General features: G+C 43.7%; 1 protein-coding gene across 1 annotated transcript in view; it reads right to left on the bottom strand.

The window, feature by feature from the left end:
* Positions 1 to 19,370, bottom strand: part of DDX31 (DEAD-box helicase 31) — an 85,126-nt gene that overhangs the window by 7,674 nt on the left and 58,082 nt on the right. The window contains 1 exon segment of the mRNA XM_003407408.4: positions 12,578 to 12,746. Within this exon segment, the coding sequence (XP_003407456.3) occupies positions 12,578 to 12,746 (169 nt within the window).

The following is a 19,370-nucleotide window of genomic DNA, read 5'->3' as shown; positions in this document are numbered from 1 at the left end:
GTGTGCAATGGGAGAGAGGAAGTTAGAACCTTTAGAGATGGCTTACGTCTAAAGATGAAGAGCTGAGTCAGTATCCCAGAAATGGGTGGGGATGTTGAGATATTTAGCTCAAATCACCAAAACCTTTTTTTATATTGCTGTAAAAATATATATAACACCTTGCCAAGTCAACATTTTTCTGGTGTCCAATTTAGTGTTATCAATTACATTAATCATTTTGTGCAACCATCACCCGTAACTGCTGCCAAATTTCCCATCACCGTAAGCAGAAACTCACTGTTTCCTAAATAATGACTCCCTTTTTCCCCCCTCCCTCTCGTCCCTGAATAAACTTTGGTTTCTATAAGTGAGATCATATAATATTTGTCCTTTTGTGATTGACTTATTTCACTCAGCATAATGTTTTTAAGGTTCATCTATGTTGTAACATGTATCAGGACTTCATTTCTCTTTATGGCTAACAGTCCATTGTATGTACGTACCACATTTTGTTTATCCATTCATCTGCTGATGGACGTTTTAGGTTGTTTCCACCTTTTGGCTACTGTGAATAGTGCCGCGATAAACACTGGTATACACATGTCTGTTTGCATCACTGCTTTAAAGTCTCCTGGGTATACACTTAGGAGAGGAATTGTTGGCTCATGTGACTGTTCTGTTTAACTCTCTGAGGAACCACCAAAATGTTTTCCACTGCCGCTGTACCTTTTTGCATTTCCACCAGCAATGGGTGAGGGTTCCAATTTCTCCACAGCCTCATCAATGTTTGTTTGAGTTTTTTTGATCTTAGGCATCCCAGTGGGAGTGAAGCGGTACCTCACTGTGGTTTTGATTTGCATCTTTCTAATGGCTACAGCTGCTAACCAGAAGGTCGGCAGTTTGAATTCACCAGGTGCTCCTTGGAAACCATAAGGGGCAGTTCTCCTTTGTCCTATAGGGTCGCTATGAGTCAGAATTGACTCCGTGGCAACGGGTTTGGTTTTTTTTTTTGGTTTAATGGCTAATGAGGCTCAGCATCTTTTCATGTGCTTATTGGCCATTTGGATATCTCCTTTTTTTTTTTTTAGTGAAATGTCTGTTCAAGCCCTTGCCCATTTCTTGCCAATTACCAAAACTTTTGAAGAAGCTCTGATAGAACTTAAGCATGGATACCACCTGGCAGGGGTGGCAGGCTAAGAAAAGGGCAGGGTACCAGACTTCTGATCACCTTGGTTAGAATCCCAGCTCTACCATCTGATGACCTTAAAAACTTAACAGCTTTCTCTAAGGCTAGTTTCCTATGTCAAATAGGGTCTATGCTGGACTATGGGGCTAATATGAAGGTTAAATGAACTAGCAGGTTAGAGTGCTTTATAAATTTTAATTCTCTGTAAAAATATCATGAATTATAATTTAGATGGAAAAACAGAGTGCCAATACGGAAACAATCAAGTGTATCTGTAGCTAGTATGACTATATCCTGAAACTACTGATTGAAATTGATAAACTAGGGGCAGAATTCCAGCACCAGACCCCAGAGCTTAGCCCTCTGGGTCTGTTCTGTATGACATTATTATGGATGACTTAGATGATACTGGGTCATATTAAGGCATAATTATCACATGTGTAGATGAAAAGAAGCCTGCAGGGACAGCTAATACACTGGATGACAGGGTACCCACAATATACTAATAGGCCAAAAGGATGGGCTTACGTTAAGAAGTGAATTTGAACTGGGACAGATGCAAGGTCCTCTTGGGTCAAAAAAAGAACTATCACAGGAGCAAATGCAGGAATTTCGTTGTCAAGTTTCAACCTAAGCCACAGAATGACCCAGATGCCAAGAAAGTGAGAAGCTGCCACGGTTAGAACCAGGGGGCCTGGGTGTGAATCCCAGTTCCACCCTGTGAATAGCAGTGGAACTGTGGGCAGTTTTCTCCTCTGTAAAACAGGGATAATACAAGAATCACAAAGCACAGTTGTGAGGGCAAAACGAGGTAATACACAGCACAGCACTGTGCCTGGGTGGTGCTGAGCACTGCATCTCAGCACGTGATGGCTACGATCTTTGCTGTTACTATTAGCTGCACTAACAGAAGTGCAGGCTCTAAAACGGATGGCCCTACTCTATTCTTTGCCGGTCTGATCACTAACAAAAAGCGGATAATGATATCTCCAGAGGCTGTTGTAAAGCTTAAATGAAATAATGTATCAAAGCACTTAGCACAGTGCCTACTGCAATGGCACTCTTTAAATGTTGACTATTATTATTAATAGCATGGAAGATGAAAAGCCGTCATCAGGTATCTGACACAATGTCACGTGGACTGTGTGGATCGGTGATAACAACATCTTATATTTTTATGTTTGTAAGTCATGCACATACAGCATTTGAACTCCACAAAGACCAAGGAGTGGAAATAAGACCAAAGGGCGGAAGTCCAAAGTGGTCAGTTTTGGTTCACTTTTAGGAGCTAACTTTCAAGGTCCGGTATGGCATGGGCACCCTGGGAAGCAGCAGGTCCCACTGCTGGGAGGGCGGGGCAGCGATCGCACAAAGATTGGAAATGCAACATGATGAATCAGGCCAGGAGAGGCAGATCCAGGCAACCTTCAGGCCCTTCCACCCTTAAGAGTCTATGAAGTTTTCATTCTTCATTTATAGACTGAGACAGGAAAGTGGGAAAGGGTAGAGGAAACAGATTTACTGAACAACCACTGTAAGCTCGGCACTGTCACATGCTGCACGTTCACCTTTCACTGTACCCTACAACCACCCACGGTGCCCACATTTGACAGATAAGCTATTGTTGAGCGCTAGAGTTGGGACTTGAACTGAGAAATGTTGACAACAAGGCCTGTGCTTCTTCCACTGCACTGTTCTGCTTCTAAAATTGGAAGGGAACTAGAGAAAAAACTGGATCTGGACTTGCATATAATTGTCTCTTCCCAAAGATCTCTTGAGATAATTGCCTCTACTTATTCCACTCCAGAACATGCTTCTCTGATGGTTCCAAATCAAATTCTTCCTGCTTTAAGTCCATTTCTTTGGTTGCATGGCTGGCAAACTATCTGGTCATATAAAAAAAAATGTCCTTAATAGGGTTCTAAATTTGTCATTTTGCCCAATACTGATTCTACAAACTGGCAGCTTCCAAAAGGGGTATGTGAGGAAGCAGAAAAGTGAAGCAGTTAGGAGCGTGTAATCCAGGGTCACTCGGACTTGTGGCCACCAGACTGGGCAGGTCTGTCTCCTCACTGGTAACTGGACATACTGCCTTCCTCACAGGGACACGGTGAGGTCTCAATAAGATCATGTACATGAAGCACTCGGCACAGTGAAGGGCACACATAATCCCTTAAGAGAGATAATCATGATGATGAGGGCGACGCTGCTGCTAAAGAAGTTAAAACAAACATGCAAAAAGAATCACACACCTTGGGTCAGAGAGGTCCATTCCCAAAATGCATCCCTCTTCTTGACTATTAAGTAGTTAAGAGTTACATTACAGATTGCTGCTATAACATCAGGACCAGAGCAAAGATGACATTTGAAAAAGACCCAGAGTCATTCTGTATAGGTCATAACAAAATGGAAAGGCTCTGGCACCATTAAAGAACAGAGAATGTGGAGGGGCTGAAGATATAAACCTTCCTATTGCAGAAAGGAGCTAAATAAAATGTAGCTAGATTAAAAAAAAGAAGAAAAACAGTAATTCATAGGCTCTAACACAGAAGGGGTTGAGGATGACTAAAACTAAACTGTGTGTAGCAAGGCCCCTCCTTGCAGTGGTGAAAGGGAAATGTTGGAGGACTTTCTTGATTTCTCAAATGAAATGAAACAGAAGAATTCTGAGCAAGGACAATCTAACGATGAGGTGGGTAATCTCCTGTTGCATGCAGCCTCATCTGCTATCTGCTAGGCCAGCCACATCTTCTCATTCCAGCGCTTGGAAGGCTACAGCAGTGAACAGACTGTCTCCTGCAACCTCCCAGGAGAGGCTGGGTGGGTTCCTGTTCTTTGTTGTCAGTGCCGATTGCTTGACTGAAAGCACACCCTGTGGTTCCCGCTGTCTGCAGGTGACCCAGGTGTGGAGGAAGCTCGGGGTCACTGTGAAATCCCTCTAATCGCCTCATTAGCTGGGTGGGGACAAGGGTGGGTTTGCTCCATGAGAAGGCAGAAAGCTGGTAATTGCATGGTGTCAGATAGAAAAAAATGGTGGTAGAAGCAAAAGGCCAAATGTAAAAAGCTACATGTGCTCGGCTGTAATTAAACCAGAGCACTGAAGAGTAGGGCCGCCAGTACCTGAGCCCAGAGAGAAAGGAAGGGAATTAAAACTGGATTTTCATGGGGTCTGCCAAGAGGGGAAAGGGACAAATCCTCCACTGGAGCATACATCTGCAGAATGCAACCCATTTGGAGTTGTACTGTGAATAGGACTTGGGCAAACTCAATAGTCAACAAATGAATTCATCTGACAAACAGTCCTATGAGCGACTACTATGTGCCAGGTGTTCTCTACCCAGAAGAAACCCAATCACTGTCCAGAGAAAACTTCCTGTCTCTTGTTCCAGTCTGAACAAGAGTTTATTCCTCTTCTCAGTACTGATAGTCCAAAGAGATTACTCAGTGTGAACTTCAATGTCAACATATTGTCTCCCTTGACAGAAAGGCCATTAGAATATACCCTTATCTACAATCTGTGCAGTTCACCCAGTTTCCACACTAATATTATTAAGTAATCTTAACTCATCTTTGCACCATGGTTATATTTTAGCCAGCACCTTAATGCCCTACTGTGTTAAGGAAGACACTCCATCACCTGTCCTGAGTACCATACTCTTCCAAGTTTCCTGGGATTGTCCCTGTGTCTAGATTTTTGAGATCTGGTAGCCAAGTTCATGATCATCTCTATCTTCATTTTAGTGTAATTCTACTTAGCCGCCTATGAGCTTCCCCGTGTTGGGGTGCTTATTTAAAAACCTGCAGATTTCTGGGCCCCACCTAATATCTACTGAATCGAGGTCTCCTGTGTTGGGGCCTGGGCATCCGTACTTTTATATAGCTCCCCAGCAGATTCTGAGAATAGAGTCTGTTTCCCCATAGCACATCTGTCCTCATAGCTATGGCCAGTGGTCCTAACTGCTTCTCTCTGGTCTTTAGGCTAAAGCCAAAATCTGACCTTCTCTTTGGATGCCTGCTCTGGCCTCATCAAGGAGGAGCAGAGACTGATCCAGAACCCACTTACCACTAGGTTCTGTGGGCCAATCCTATCACCTCCACACAGGCAGTCAGGGAAACAACCAGGGCCTCAGCCATGCTGGGCATTCCGCAGAGGGTACTGTTGTCCTTAGGGATGGTTTTTATGCCAAGAGGAAGGAAATCCCAACTTCACGCTTATTCTCTTAGGAGAAACTATGATTGCCGAGTAGAAGGCAGGGCTCTGGGGACAACTTCCCAATGGAAAGCAATAGTTTTTTTTGCAGGACTTATTGAACAATAAAGAGGCATTTACCTCTTTTTGATGTCAGAATAATTCTTTTTCTCTTTCTTTCCCTTTCTGTGCTTCCTCTCAGAATTACAGAATGCTTTCAGGTTCCATTAATTCACTCAAAAATATTTATTGAGCACCTGTTGGGTGCTAGGTACCATGGTCGGTGCTGGCGATACAATAAGCAAAAACTGGACAGGGTTTCTACTCATGGGCTATGTTCCAGAGTAGGAGACAGACACTAAAGACACACACAAAAAACAACACAAACACAAATAACAACACAAACACAAATAACAACACAAACGTAAACTTGCTACCATGACAAGTGTTAGAGCGAGAGGTGGGAGAGTGGCTGCCTGGTCAGGTTGGGCTGAGAAGACTCCTGAGGAAGCGAGGAGCTCCAAAGATGGAGTGGAGAGGCAGAAAATCCCAGGCCCAGGAAAGCTCTGGAAAAGGCCCTGCACAGTGAGGGCAGTGAGGTGTTAGACGAGACTGAAAGGTCAGCAAAGGCCAGGCCACACAGGGCCTTATAAGGACTTGTTGCTGTGCTGTTGTCGTGTTTGTTTTTAATGATTAGAGAACTGGGATGCCACTGAAAGGTTCTAAACAGGCCCGACGGGGTGAGGGCTACAGAGGCTCTGGCTGCTGTGAGAGCACAGGCTGCAGGGAGACCGGGCGGGAGACTATTTTAGAAGGTGAGATGACGCTGAGGAGCTGGGAGCTGTCATTCACAGAGACAGTGTTTGGGAAGCAAGGAGGCCAGGAGGGTCAGTAGTGCTGAATGCTGCCGAGAGGCTGAGTAAGAAGAGAACTGACTCACGGGCAACGCATTTACACAGAGAAATCCCCACGTTTCCAAGTGTGGCTCTGTCCAGCCTCTGAGCTCATGTTTGGTCCAATCTGTCTTTTTATAGAATGATAACTGGCTCAATGAAACTGAGGAAATTTTCACAGTGGGCAAGACTCCAGGTTTGCCTTCAGCTAATTAAGTGATATTAGGGAGGTTGTAAATGCCACATAAAAATTGGCAGGCAAGCTGCTCCTAATGATGAGAGTATTGCTTTACAGGGAGATGCAGCTGCAGCTTCTTAATGCTAGTCTTTATGGGAACCGGTCCGTGTTTTCAAGGTTGTTCCTGAGAAGAAAAGTTCAAGGGTGCTAAAAGGCTGCCAGTTAACTACACTTTCAGCTCTCTCTATTCTAGGGGCAGTTGTAAATATAATGACGTCAGAAGAAAAGAACGAACACAATCAGACTGTCATTATTATCAAGACTGACAAGTGCTCCCACTTATTCACGGGCCAGACCTGTGTCCATCCTTTATTCTCATCATCTGGTTTGATCCCCATAACACTGTGAGGTTTGATATCTCCATTTGAGAGACAAGGGAACTGAGGCACAGAGAGGCCAAGTAACTTGTCCAAAGGCACACAGAGGTAAGCGGGCCAGCCAGGACTCAAATCAGACGTCTGAGTGAATGCAAACCCAGGCTCTTCAACACTGAGCAACACTCCCTTAGTCAGCATTTAAAATACCAGGGGGAAGGCCAAGAGAGAGCGCTAATGAGGGTATGAACTTCTCAAGTTATAGTACTATACTACACAGCAAGCTCTTTCTAGTTATTGAACAATTACTGAATGAACAAGGGTGAGAATCATGGTGAACATCTTAACAAAGGCTTTCAAAGATGGAAAATGTAAAAAAAAAAAAAAATGGAGCTTTGCAAAATCTCCAATTGGAACTTCAGTGATAAGGCATTTGTGACAATTCAGACAGGAAAAGACTGACAAACCTGTGTCCAATCTACAAAGAAGGGCTGACTAGCAAGTATGCCTTCCAAGAGAATGTTAACTCTTTTTAGAAATCAGCTATTTCTTGCACTTTAGAAGGAACAGAGGTTAAGGAAATGCTCTGCAGTGCTTGGCAAACTTGCCTCTGGGCACAGGGTAGTTCAGATGTGAGGGCAGAACCAAGCAAGCCCAGCCCCAGGGAACCTTTCACTAGTGACCACAGCCTGTTCAGTACTGACCCCGCACACCATCTATTGAGTGTTAAAGAGTAAGGAGTGTCCCAGCTATTTTTGGATTATTTACCTATTTGGTAAAATCAGGAACTACCAGGTAACACTTTAACTAGGTTGGTTTCAGTAAACGGATGCAAATAAAACTGCACTTCTTTCAAGAACAGTCAACAATTCAGATTGTTGTTCCTCCAGTAATCGTAAAGAAAGGACGTGAGAACAGAGGAATAAAAACGATGGAATTACTGGTAATGAAGATGTCCCGGATGTTTCTGGGTGCTAAGAATAATGCTAAAGAGACACAGATGCAGAAAAGCCATGGGTAAAACCAATCAGAAAGCACAAACAAACAAAAAACCTGTTGCTGGAGGGTCGACTCCGGCTCATAGCAACCCTATAGGACAGAGCAGAATTGCCCCACAGGGTTTCTAAGGCGTGGCTGGTGGATTAGAACTGCCAACCTTTTGATTAGCAGCTGAGCTCTACAAACTACACCATTTGGGGGAAAGTACTGCCTTTTTTTTTTTTTTTTACTGCCTGGGTAGAGCATGTCATTTACACAAGATACAAAACAAAAACAAAACAAAACAAAAACCAAACCCACTGCCGTCAAGTCGATTCCAACTGATAGCCACCCTATACAGCAGACTCGCTCTTTAATATCACCATGACACCATCACCATCTTAAGGCGCATTTGTTTTGCTAGCCTTCAACCATTTTTTACAGTGTCAGACAAATAAGAGACCTGTGGCCCTCAATGGCATGCCTCTCTCCATTCCCGGAGGCGTTCTAGCCCTGTGTGGCACTGCCTGGACAGATAGCTCTGGCCTTCCCTAGCCGACAGTGTTAGGTGACCGTGTATCCTGAAAAGGCACAGGAGTGTGGAAGGTGTATTACTTTTGCATCTCAGCAACTGCTGGGTCTACACAGCTTCTAAATAAGAGCTGCATTCCATGGGAGAAAAATGCTGGTCTTGTGATGGATATTCCTAAGGGACCATCCAATATTTTACCGGTATCACCAACTATCTGTGTACGCATGTACGCAGGTGTTTGGAGGGGAGGGCTTGTTTGACAGGTTTCTGTGTAGGTGTCAGAAGAGTTTTTGTGACTATGACTGTATTTCTGTATGTAGGGGGAAGACATTTAGTGTTTCTTTTCAGAACTGAGGACTGAAAAGGTAGACAGAGGCCTGGTTATTAAGATCTCATTTGTGGACATTAATTATTTTCTTTTTCTGAAAAGTGGCCAAGTAAAGGAAAAGAGGCACATGAGATAAAAATTCCCTTTGTCATTGCACGGAAGTGTCTAATAGTCTCCTAACCTAACCTGACCTTGAGTCATATTTTTAACACCCCATCTGAACTCCTTGTTTGGTGTATGACAGGTGATTAAAGGGAAGGTTTCTTTTACAGTCTGATGGATTCGGTTTGCAGACAGCAGAGCTTTGCACATAATATATAATTATTTTCAGCAGTAAACACCAAAAATGGAATGCTGAATAGCTTAGAGAATTTAGTGCTATTATTTTATTCACCCATATAAAACATAAGGGACCCATTCTCCTTCCTGACAGATGGATTTCAGAGGAGACGTTTCAGCTCAGAACAATAATTGTGGCCACAGCCTAACTCTCCATACTTTGCGGGGTTTAATGGACTTTCTTTCCAGTCCTCAAAAAGCAGCAACTGGCATTTGCTTGAGCCCTGACTGAGGTGTGGAAAATCTGTCAAGTTTTCTCTGCCACTAACCCTGACCACAATTATACGGTCCATGTGCAGATTAGCTGCAAAGTCATTCTTCCTTCAGGAGTGACAAGATTTCCCCAAATAAAAAAAGGTACCTACTGTATCCTTGAGTGCCCGTCTGCGTTATACAGGCAGGGGTGGGGCGGGAGCATGTAAGGAGTGCAAGAGAAATGCCTTCGAAAGAAGGGCATAACAACGGAAAAGGTAGCTGGAACAGAGTGGTGACATGGCAAGAACAGAGAGCGGCATTGTCACGAGAGGAGTAATCCTGTGACACACTGCTGTCACTCACCACCCAGCTCCCTGCTGCGCCAGCCAGACATCAAAGGCTGCCCCATACCATCTTACATGCTCTTTATCGGCTAATCAGCCCATTCTTCCCTAAATAAAGCCCTGTTAAATCCCCTGCTCACAGGGGTATAGTAGTCCTGGTGCCCATCTGCTAGTGAGGGTCAGCTGAAGCAGGAGGCAGCGGATTGCTCTCTCCCTAGTGGTTTCTCAAGGTAAGGACAATGCTGTCTCCAATTCCCCCTCCCAACTGCCTCCCTGCCTCCCCGCTTTGCTTTCCAGGATCTGGGTAAGAGCTGAAGACATCCCAAGCTGAAGAGCTGCCATGTGGATTAACACTTGCTAATGAAATTCCCAGTCATCGAGGTAGATCATCTGCTAAAAGTAAAATATCAGGATTGCATTTATTTGAGGGGAGAGGCATAAACAAAGATATATATTTCTTAAAAGGAAGTTCTTACCATCTCGAAGTATCAACATTTTAGAGATGATCAAATGATGGTCAGGCTTCCATATTATAAGAAGGTCACAATCAGATACAGACTGAGAAGCCCTGTGGTTTTGTTACACACTCAAAATCAAAGTTTATACGTGCAGATACAAGCTACACTAAATGCAAAGATAGGGAACTAACTCTGGTCACCGCAGTCTGAATCCTGGCATGGCTGCGTGTATCTGGGAGTAGGATCTGAAAAGTCTTCTGCCCCTGGGAGGGGGCCTGCTCCAGTCGAGGGCAGGCCCAAGTCTCTGCACAGGCAGCTCTGCCCAGGCCAACTGTGTGGCAGCAGGTTGTGCTCTGCCCCGCACCTCGGGACCTCAGGAGTGCCTGCGAAACACCAGAGCTGTCTACCCCACCCTCATTCAGGTACTGCAGAACAGCAGCGTGTCGAGAAGTAGTCACTGCCTCACAGGTTTATCGGGCTATTGTCTTATATGAGAGGTGCCAACACAAGAAAAAAAATCCAGCATCTAAAAAATCCCAAAACTGGAATTAGAATTAGGCAAAATTTTAGCCATTGTAAAGAGCCGTCTAGATGCCAGTCCCAGGACAGATCAAGCTGGATGTTCCTGAATCTTAACCCATCTGGTTTCTAGCTCTCTGTCCTATGACATTTCACCTGTATGGGCCCTTTATGGTTCAAAAGGCATATTTACATGTACCACCTAATTTTGATCCTCAGAACAATCTTATAAAGCAGCTAAGACATGGATTTTCTTCTTTCTTTTGTAGTTAAGGAAACACTACGGTCCAAAATCCACACCAGAATGGAGCTGGAGCTTAAGTTCCCTGACTCCAGGACCAATGGTCATTTCCCCAGAACAGGTGGTCACTCTCTCTTTGCCACTTCACACCAGAGATGTTGAGTCCTGACAAGGTTGATGGGGTAATCAACACTTCTCAGTGACTGAGCAAGAGAGACATTGTGCTGGAACATGGAAGAAAGCATGGTATTGCCTAAGATTCTCAGAGTCAGGGCAAGTATATCACAGCATTTGCAATTAATGTGCAGAAAGAAGAATATGTAATGTGAAATAATTGTCCAGAATATCTAAGGGTTCCATAATAAAACTGAGGCTAAAGAAAAGTCTTTGTGCCCCTAAGCATTTATTCAGTGTATTCTTCCTACACAAAGGTTGCATAAATGACGATGGCAATCTATCCCAAAGCTCCTCCATAAGAACAGCTGATGGTGTCTATAATATTCTAGGTACTAATAGTAAAAAAAAAATCTTGTCTTCAAAGAGAAAAAGACCTTTTGCAAATGTAGTTTGCTGAGGGAAATCATCTCAGGATGTCATGGAACTTTCACGCGGACTGAGAGCCCATCCTCCGGTCTACAGGGTAACGTGTCTTACTCTGACTCTCCTCTCACTAGAACCTCTGGTCAAAGGGTTCAGTGGTAGAATTTTTGACTTCTGTGTGGGAGACCCAGGTTTGAATCTTGGCCAATGCACCTCAAGCGCAGCCACCATCTATCTGTCAATGAAGGCTTGCGTGTTGTTATGATCCTTAACAGGTTTCAGAGGAGCTTCCAGGCTAAGATGGACTAGGAAGAAAGGCCTGGCAATCTACTTCCAAAAATCAGCCAATGAAAACCCTATGGGGATCACAGTGGTCTGATCCCGTTGTGCATGCAGTTGCCATGAGTTGGGACCAACTTGATGGCAGCTAATAACGACAACAGAACTACTGGTCAGTTCTGAATACACACTTTCTTTGGGAGGGAAAGAGTCCTCTGCTCTTGCCTGCAAGAGTGCTCAGCCTGGAGACATGTGTCAGCACCATGGAGAATGACACCCTGGGCTATAATCTAATACTGTTGTTGTGTGCAGTGGAGTCAACTGAAACTCACAGCAACCCTGTAAGACAGAGCTGAACCGTTCCATAGGGTTTCCAAGGCTGTAACCTTAATGGGAGCAGATTTCCAGGTCTTTTCTCCCATGGAGCCACTGGCGGATTTGAAAGACCAATGTTTTGGTTAGCAGCCAAGCACTTAACCATTATGTTACCAGCCCACACTAACTCCCTGGAACCATCCAGCTGGACCTATCCAGCTTCACCAGTTCCCGCAAATCTGCAGAGCTCTGCGGGGTACTCATACCCTCCCATTTCACTATAGGGTATGCCACAGGGGCTAATTTCATGAAACACATCGTGAGTCTTTGTACAAGTCTCAGATGCTCCCCACGGTGGCCACAGCACATCTGAAGCACTGACTGTGGCTAGTGCCCTCCTTACTCTACTGCAACACCTCTGTCTTGCTGCTCTAATATTCCTACTACATTTGGACCTGACAGAGACATTGCTGAATTTCTGCAGATGCCTTAAAAATACCAAGATTATATATTTTTTTCTCTTGTTCTGAGCACTTATATTGAGAGAAGGGCAGCTGCTGGTAACAATTTCCCACAAAAACCAAAGATGGAAGTGTTTCCGTTGAGCACTGCAGTGGACCTTATCATCTCACTGCTGCTAATCTGAACAGGGCTCGCTACACTCATCCGAGTTTCTGCCACTTGCTACAGGACAATTCTGCTCATCTTACCTTTTCAGGTTTGCTTTCCTCTTCTTGAGAGCTGAGACACTAAGATTTGTGGGAGCATCTCTTAGCCCAAAGCTCTTAGCCATATGTCCAAGATGGAGTGATCGGACATGGAAGATGTGCTTCAGCTCCCTGGGGTAGGTTGCATAGGCTCGGATGAAGGACTGCAGAGCTGAAAGAAAAAGGGAGAGTGTGCTGTCGGGACTGGGGTCTTGAAGTTCACATCTGCCCCAGCCTGAACTTCATCTTGCCAGGTGACGACGGGAGCCCAACCAGGACAGTTAAAACATACGCAGTAACCTAAATCTATACTTCTATGTAGTTTTTTTAATTCTTCAAAACAACAACAAACCCCAAACCTACAAGCCAAGATAATCACTTAAATTCAATAAAATTTCAGATTCTACCGCATAGCTTGTAACAACCCAAAAGAGGAGGGCCCTATTTTGTATTTCATTATTGTCTCAGGCTCTGGCATACAGCAGGCACCTAATAAATGTCTGCTGTATAAATGAATGAAAGGGAGAATGGGTGAAGACATTAACAAATGAGCAAGACAGCCCATCATTTTCTTAAGAAAGTGAGGAAATCATTACACTTTTATGTTAGGAACATTTTTTCCTAATTAAACTGAAAAAATTTTTTGGAATAGTTAATACATACCAGTGTTACAAAATATAAAAACATTCATAAAGGGTTATTATGAATGTCAATATGTTTACTATGAATGAATGGTATTACCAGAAATGTTGCCTCTACCACAAGCCCTGCTTCTACCTTCTCTATCCAGAGGCATTCATGGGATTTTAAAAGCAAATTCATTCTAAAAGTATACAGGATTGGCCAGTAAAGTGTTTATTACCCATTCGAAGGAGGTGTAAATAAGGAAATAGAAAAATAATATTAAAAAGAAAGGAAATTATTAAATATTTAAAATAGTCCATGAAAAGGTTCATTCCAAGATTGCCAACAGCTTAAGAGATGTTCATCAACTATTCTACCTGGGAAACTGTGGTTCCATTTTAAAGCTAAGAAAAGGGTATCCTTGTTCTAGATCCCTCCCGGGCTAGAGAAAACCCAGCTCCCAGGAAGGTAGAGTTTTACCTACGCCTCAACCTTGCATTCCTTTGAGAATCCTATACCCAGTTCCCCCTTGAAGGCCTTGCAATAACCGTGAAAATTAAGTGTCTGCTCTTTCCTTACTGCAACAGGGAAGGAGGGAATTGCTCTGAAGCACAGCTCCCCATGCCTATCACTGCTCCCTTCACTGCCAAGCCCCACTCTTCCTGCCAGCCACTCCAAAGCCCACCCTGCACTCTCTGATGGAAGGAGCACTAAACACTAGCCTCCTTCACCCTCGCTTGTTGAGCCACTGGACTGGCAAGTTTGCCCACAGCTTAAACGTAATATCCCAGCAGCACCTGGAGACTGGCGTTTATGAACAGTAATAAAAAGTGTCATTTTAGCAGATCAGCTCCTGGAAGGATCCCGAGAATCCATCAAAGCTCTATTTACTGAGTAAAGTGAACTCCTTTTCCCAATCGATGAGAAATAATAACCAAGGCAACTCCTCTGCACCCCTGTCTTAAATCTGTGCGTACTCCCCTTTTTTTAATAACTGGGGAGTAGCTTTTTCAAAGAAAATCTTTAACACTTCAAATGGTCTGTACTGTTTGGAGGGTTCTGACCTCAGGTTCCCAGACACAAAGCTCCATATCCGAGTCCTCAGAGGTGCAAGCGCCACAACTGCAGTGACCCAGGAGACTTTCCCCGCGGTCTCCCCTGCCCCTGACGCTTACCCTGGTCTAAGAGATCCAGACTGAGAGCAAGACAAGCCAAACCAAACCTGACAGTTTGTGCTTTTAAAGTCTCTTTGATCCAAATCCTGGCCCAAGTCTCCTCATTTCACACCACTCTTCTGCTTAAGTAGATCAGCCCCCGGGCTTCCACCTATGCTCACTCCCTCTCTCTGAGGATGGAAAGCCTCTGTCCCAGGAGACTTAGGTACCCATCTAACAGCTTTAACAGGGATAATGAGTGTGCCGAGAAATGGCACGAAGTGTTTTCTTCCCCAGACAACTGGTCAGGCAGCATTTCTCACTGCATATTTTTACTAAACTTCCTTGTCCTCAGGGAGTCTGTCACACCTGGGACAGCGACAGTTGGCTGTCCTCACGTTCTTGCATGGACTCCCATGTTTAGATAACTCAGAGAAGCAGGATTTCAGATGCAGCAGCAGCTGTCTGTAGGACCTTCCAAGGGGCAGGAAGTGGCTCATGTCGGCAGTGTCTAGAATATGCAGAAGGAACAGGGGCTACAAGGCCAACACAAGCGGGAAGCAGAGGAGTAATGAGAGTAGACATTTATGTGGGATGACGGATGAAGCCACAGTCAATCACAATGAGCACTGTGTAGTCTTCGATTCCTATTCCTAGCCAACTATTTAAGGTAAATCAAATTGGGGGGAGATCTATTTTAAAATACCCCACATGGGCATTTTGTCCTTTTTCATAAAACCAGGATTATTTCTAAATGTTTTGGATCAGGAATAGCTGTATCTGATGGATGGATGGTATTAACGATCAAGAGGTGGAAAGGAGCAATACTCCTGGCTGGCAGGTAAAGATAATACTTGCTCCTCCCAACCTGCCCCTATATCTCAAAAGAGCACAGGTCTGGACAGAGTAAAAGATACATGCATCTTCCATCTGACACATCAACAGTGACAACTAATCAAAAGACGTGGGAAAGGAGGAGCCCTGTTACACTTCTCTTCAAGACGAAGCATTTGGCAAAGGACCCAGCTGACCCTCTCATCACACGGAGAGGACTACTGTCATCACTGGTATGAGTTGCCATGACTCGGAGGAGCCCCTTCCAAGCACAGGCATAAATCCACACACGTAGCCCTTATTCTTCAGGGAGACCTGAAGATAGAGGTGATCAAACCACAGGAGAAGTGGCAATTTGCAGGTAAAGGGCTCCATTTTCTGAAATTTTTGTTCAGGACTATGGAATTCAAACTTACGTAACAGCTATTTTTAACACCTGAATTCCTAGCTACGAAATCCAAAAAAAGAGAAGAAAAAGAGCCTGGTGACTGCTCCTGAAAACTGACAACAATTAAATGTTATTAACAGTGACTGGGTCAGAAAATGCAAAAGGAAAACAAATGTACACTTGGCCCGGTTTCCAACCAGTTTTCTGCCATAAAGGCAAAAGCCAGCTGCTTTGTTAATTATTCATGAGGTGGGTTCTGAAATGGCATAAAAGAGAAGCAAGTCAGTAGTGGGGAATCTGCACATGCAGACTGAAATGCAAAAGATAGTACCAACTTATGGGGTGTGCTGGCTGATCCTATGTTGTGACTTCAATACCTTTAGGGTGGCAAATCTGTGCATATTCTCCCAAACCTCCAGGATTCACAGCCCTAAGTAACAGAAGAGAAACTAATAGTGGAGAGGCTTATATTTGAAGCGGGTAACTGACATCTACCATAGGTGGTTTTGTCACAGCCCATTATCAGTCTGCTGTGGAAATCAATTAGCAGATAAGAGAAATAATGTATTTACTCCCTTCACAGTGTTTCAGTGTTGGCGGAGTGGCTCCGCTCCAATACTCTGTAAACAGAAGACAAGCATCTCTGCAATTTCTCGGTATTAACAAGTTCAGCGGTGACGAGGATGAGGGAAGAAACAAAACCACTTTCTCTAGGTATTACTTATAGTAACTTTTACTCCCGGGACCCCAGTCATGCAGAAATAGTTATAATCCTACTAGAATATCCAAAATATCTCTGACACCAAAATCAAAGTCAGAGATTATGGTGTGGGTTTATTTAATTCTTTTCACTGCACTTTTATTATTAACCCTGAAATTCATCAGCACACCACCTAGTCATGTATCACACAGCAAGGTGAACTTGCCTAACTTTCACCAAATGACCAAACTCTTTACTGTTACACTGTGCCAAATATTCTATTCCTCTTGAGAGACATACTCCAGTACTTATCTAAAGGTAGGTTCTTAGGGAAACCCTTAGGGATTACTGAATTTACTTTTGGGAAACGCTGGAAAAGGATATTATTAGGGAAAAACTGTAGAAGGATACACAGTAATTAAATATCAGTGGCTTATGGGGCAATTACTGGGGACCGCATCTCTCGACTCTGTACAGTTCTGATTTGGTCAAGTTTTATGATGGCAAAAAAGATTTTTTTATAAAGTACCAATGTATATAATAATAATAAAAAAAAAACCCCAAAAAACCAAACCCATTGCCATCAAGTCGATTCCAACTCATAGTGACCCTATAGGACAGAGTAGAACTGCCCTACAGAGTTTCCAAGGAGCACCTGGCAGATTCGAACTACCGACCTTTTGGTTAGCAGCCATAGCACTTAACCACTACGCCACCAGGGTTTCCTAAAGTATATAGGTGGTAATCAAAACTATTTGCTAACTAAGCAGTTCTGACCATCTATTTTCTGGATGACTACGACAGCCTCCTAGTCACTCTCTGTTTAAGTCTCCCAGCTTTTGCCCTTGACCCCCTAGAGTGTAATCCTACACAGCAGCCAGATAACCTTTTTGAAGTCATGTCTGGTGATGCCACATCTCTGCTCCAAGCCCCTCAATGGCATCCATTTCATTAGCAGTAAAACCCGAAGTCTCCATGCCAACCTGCAACCCTGGAAAGATCTGCCTCCTGCGACTCCTCCCCTTCTGCTAGCCACACTGCCTTGAATTCCTTTGCTCAGGCTGTTCCCACTGACTGAAATGCCTTTTCTTCAGAGAGCTGCATGGCTCATCCTTCTTCAGGTCTTCACTCAACTTCACAGTGAGGCTTACTCTGACCCCTATTTAAAATGCACTCTGTCCCACCACCCCTTGATCGCCCTTCCCTTGCTCTGTTTCTTTCTTTTTTGGCTTTAACAAATAGAAATGTATTTTCTCACAGTTTAGGAGGTGAGAAGTCCAACGTCAGGGTGTCGGGCCCAGGGAAGGCTTTCTTCTCTCCATCAGCTCTGGGGGGACAGACTCGTCTCTTTGAGTTTCTGCTGTTGGGCGATCTTCACGTGGCTTGGCATGTGTTTTCCCCTGTCTCTGCTCTGCTTGCTTAATTTCTTTTATATCTCGAAAGAGATTGACTCAAGATACACTCAAAAGACAACTCATTCCCAAATAACTACAGGCACAAGAGGTTAGGACTTCTAACACGTATTTTTGGGACTCATAATTCAATCCAAAAGAGTTGCTGATGCAATCTGAATTTCCTGAAATGGTTCTCAGGCAAATGTGGCATCAACATTCTGAAAATCTGAACAACTCATTTCTACATAAAACAACCAGTGTTACCTTCTTCTCCCTGGCTTCAGGTTGGCTGGGTTTTGATGCCTTTTTGTTAATTTTTTATTGTGCATTAGGTGAAAGTTTACAGAGTAAATTAGTTTCCCACTTGATAGTTTGTACATAGAATGTTCCATGAAAATTGGTTTCATTCCCTACAATGTGTCAGTACTCTCCCCATTTCCTTTCGTCTTGATTTCCTACCCCTTCCCACCTTCTCATTTTTGCTTTTGGGCAAATGTTGCCCTTTTGATCTTGTATAATTGAATGTTCTAAGAAGCATACCCCTCTCAGGTGTTTTTGTTTATAGGCCTGTCTATAGTTTGGCTGATAGGTGGTCTCCAGGAATGGCTTCAGTTTCAGTTCAGCAGGGTGTCTTAGGACCACAGTCTCGGGGGTTCCTCCAGTCTCTGACAGACCAGTCTAAGTCTGGTGTTTTTTGTGGACTTAATTTTTTGTTCTACAATTTTTTTCCCGCTCTGTCTGGGACCCTCTGTTGTGACCCCAGTCAGACTAATCAGTAGTGGTAACCGGGCACCATCTAGTTCTGGTCTGGGAGTTGGTTGTGCAGCCTGTGGTTCATGTGGTCCATTTGCCTTTTACACTAACTGGTCCCCTTAGTTTTTGGTTTTCTTCACTCTCCTTTGCTCCGGATGGTAAGAGACCAATAGTTGTATCTTAGATGGCCGCTCACAAGCTTTTAAGACCCCAGACACTACTCACCAAAGCAGGATGCAGAACTTTGTCTTTGTGAACTATGTTGTGCCAACTGATGTAGATATCCAGAGTGCTGTATTTCCTTTCATAGCTCTCATCATCTTTTAGTAGACTACCTAGTTTGTTTGTTTATGTAATTATGTATGTTTAGAATGCTCACTGTCTGCCCACCCCCTACAACCACTAGAATGTTAGCTTCACAAACGCAAGGATTGATTTTTGTCTATTCCGATCCCCGATGTATCCCCGAGCATTCGGAAGAGTGCCCAATTCAATAAATATCTGCTGAATAAATGATTTTTTAAAAATGCATTTCTATTCATAAAAGAAGAAAAGAAAGGATGCTATATTGGTAAGCCAGCCTGGCATTTCTCTCAAAAGAGCAGGTAACTAAAGAAAAGAACTATGGATGCCCCAATATGGAGTAAGTCTCATTAGCACACAAGTCAGTCACTAGCCAAGGAACAGAACATTCCACTATAAAAAAGTATCAGCTATTATAAGCCCCCTGTCCCTATCCTTGCTCATTTCTCCAAGTGAACTGTTAAGTTCACACTTAATGCTTGGTGATTCCAGGAGCCAATTTATCCTATGAAGAGTCTGAATATTAAACTAATACTTAACTCTTTTGTAAATTTCCTAGGAATTGGGTTCATGGACTATGGCCCTTCCTCAGCACTGTTGTTTCTCATTTTTCTTTGTACTTTCAAATGGAAACTGCTTGGGTCTA

This window comes from Loxodonta africana, chromosome 9 (genome assembly GCF_030014295.1).
Source record: "Loxodonta africana isolate mLoxAfr1 chromosome 9, mLoxAfr1.hap2, whole genome shotgun sequence".
Taxonomy (NCBI): Eukaryota; Metazoa; Chordata; class Mammalia; order Proboscidea; family Elephantidae; genus Loxodonta; species Loxodonta africana.
Note: the sequence above shows the minus strand (reverse complement) of the source record. Positions and strands in the feature narration are given on the sequence as shown.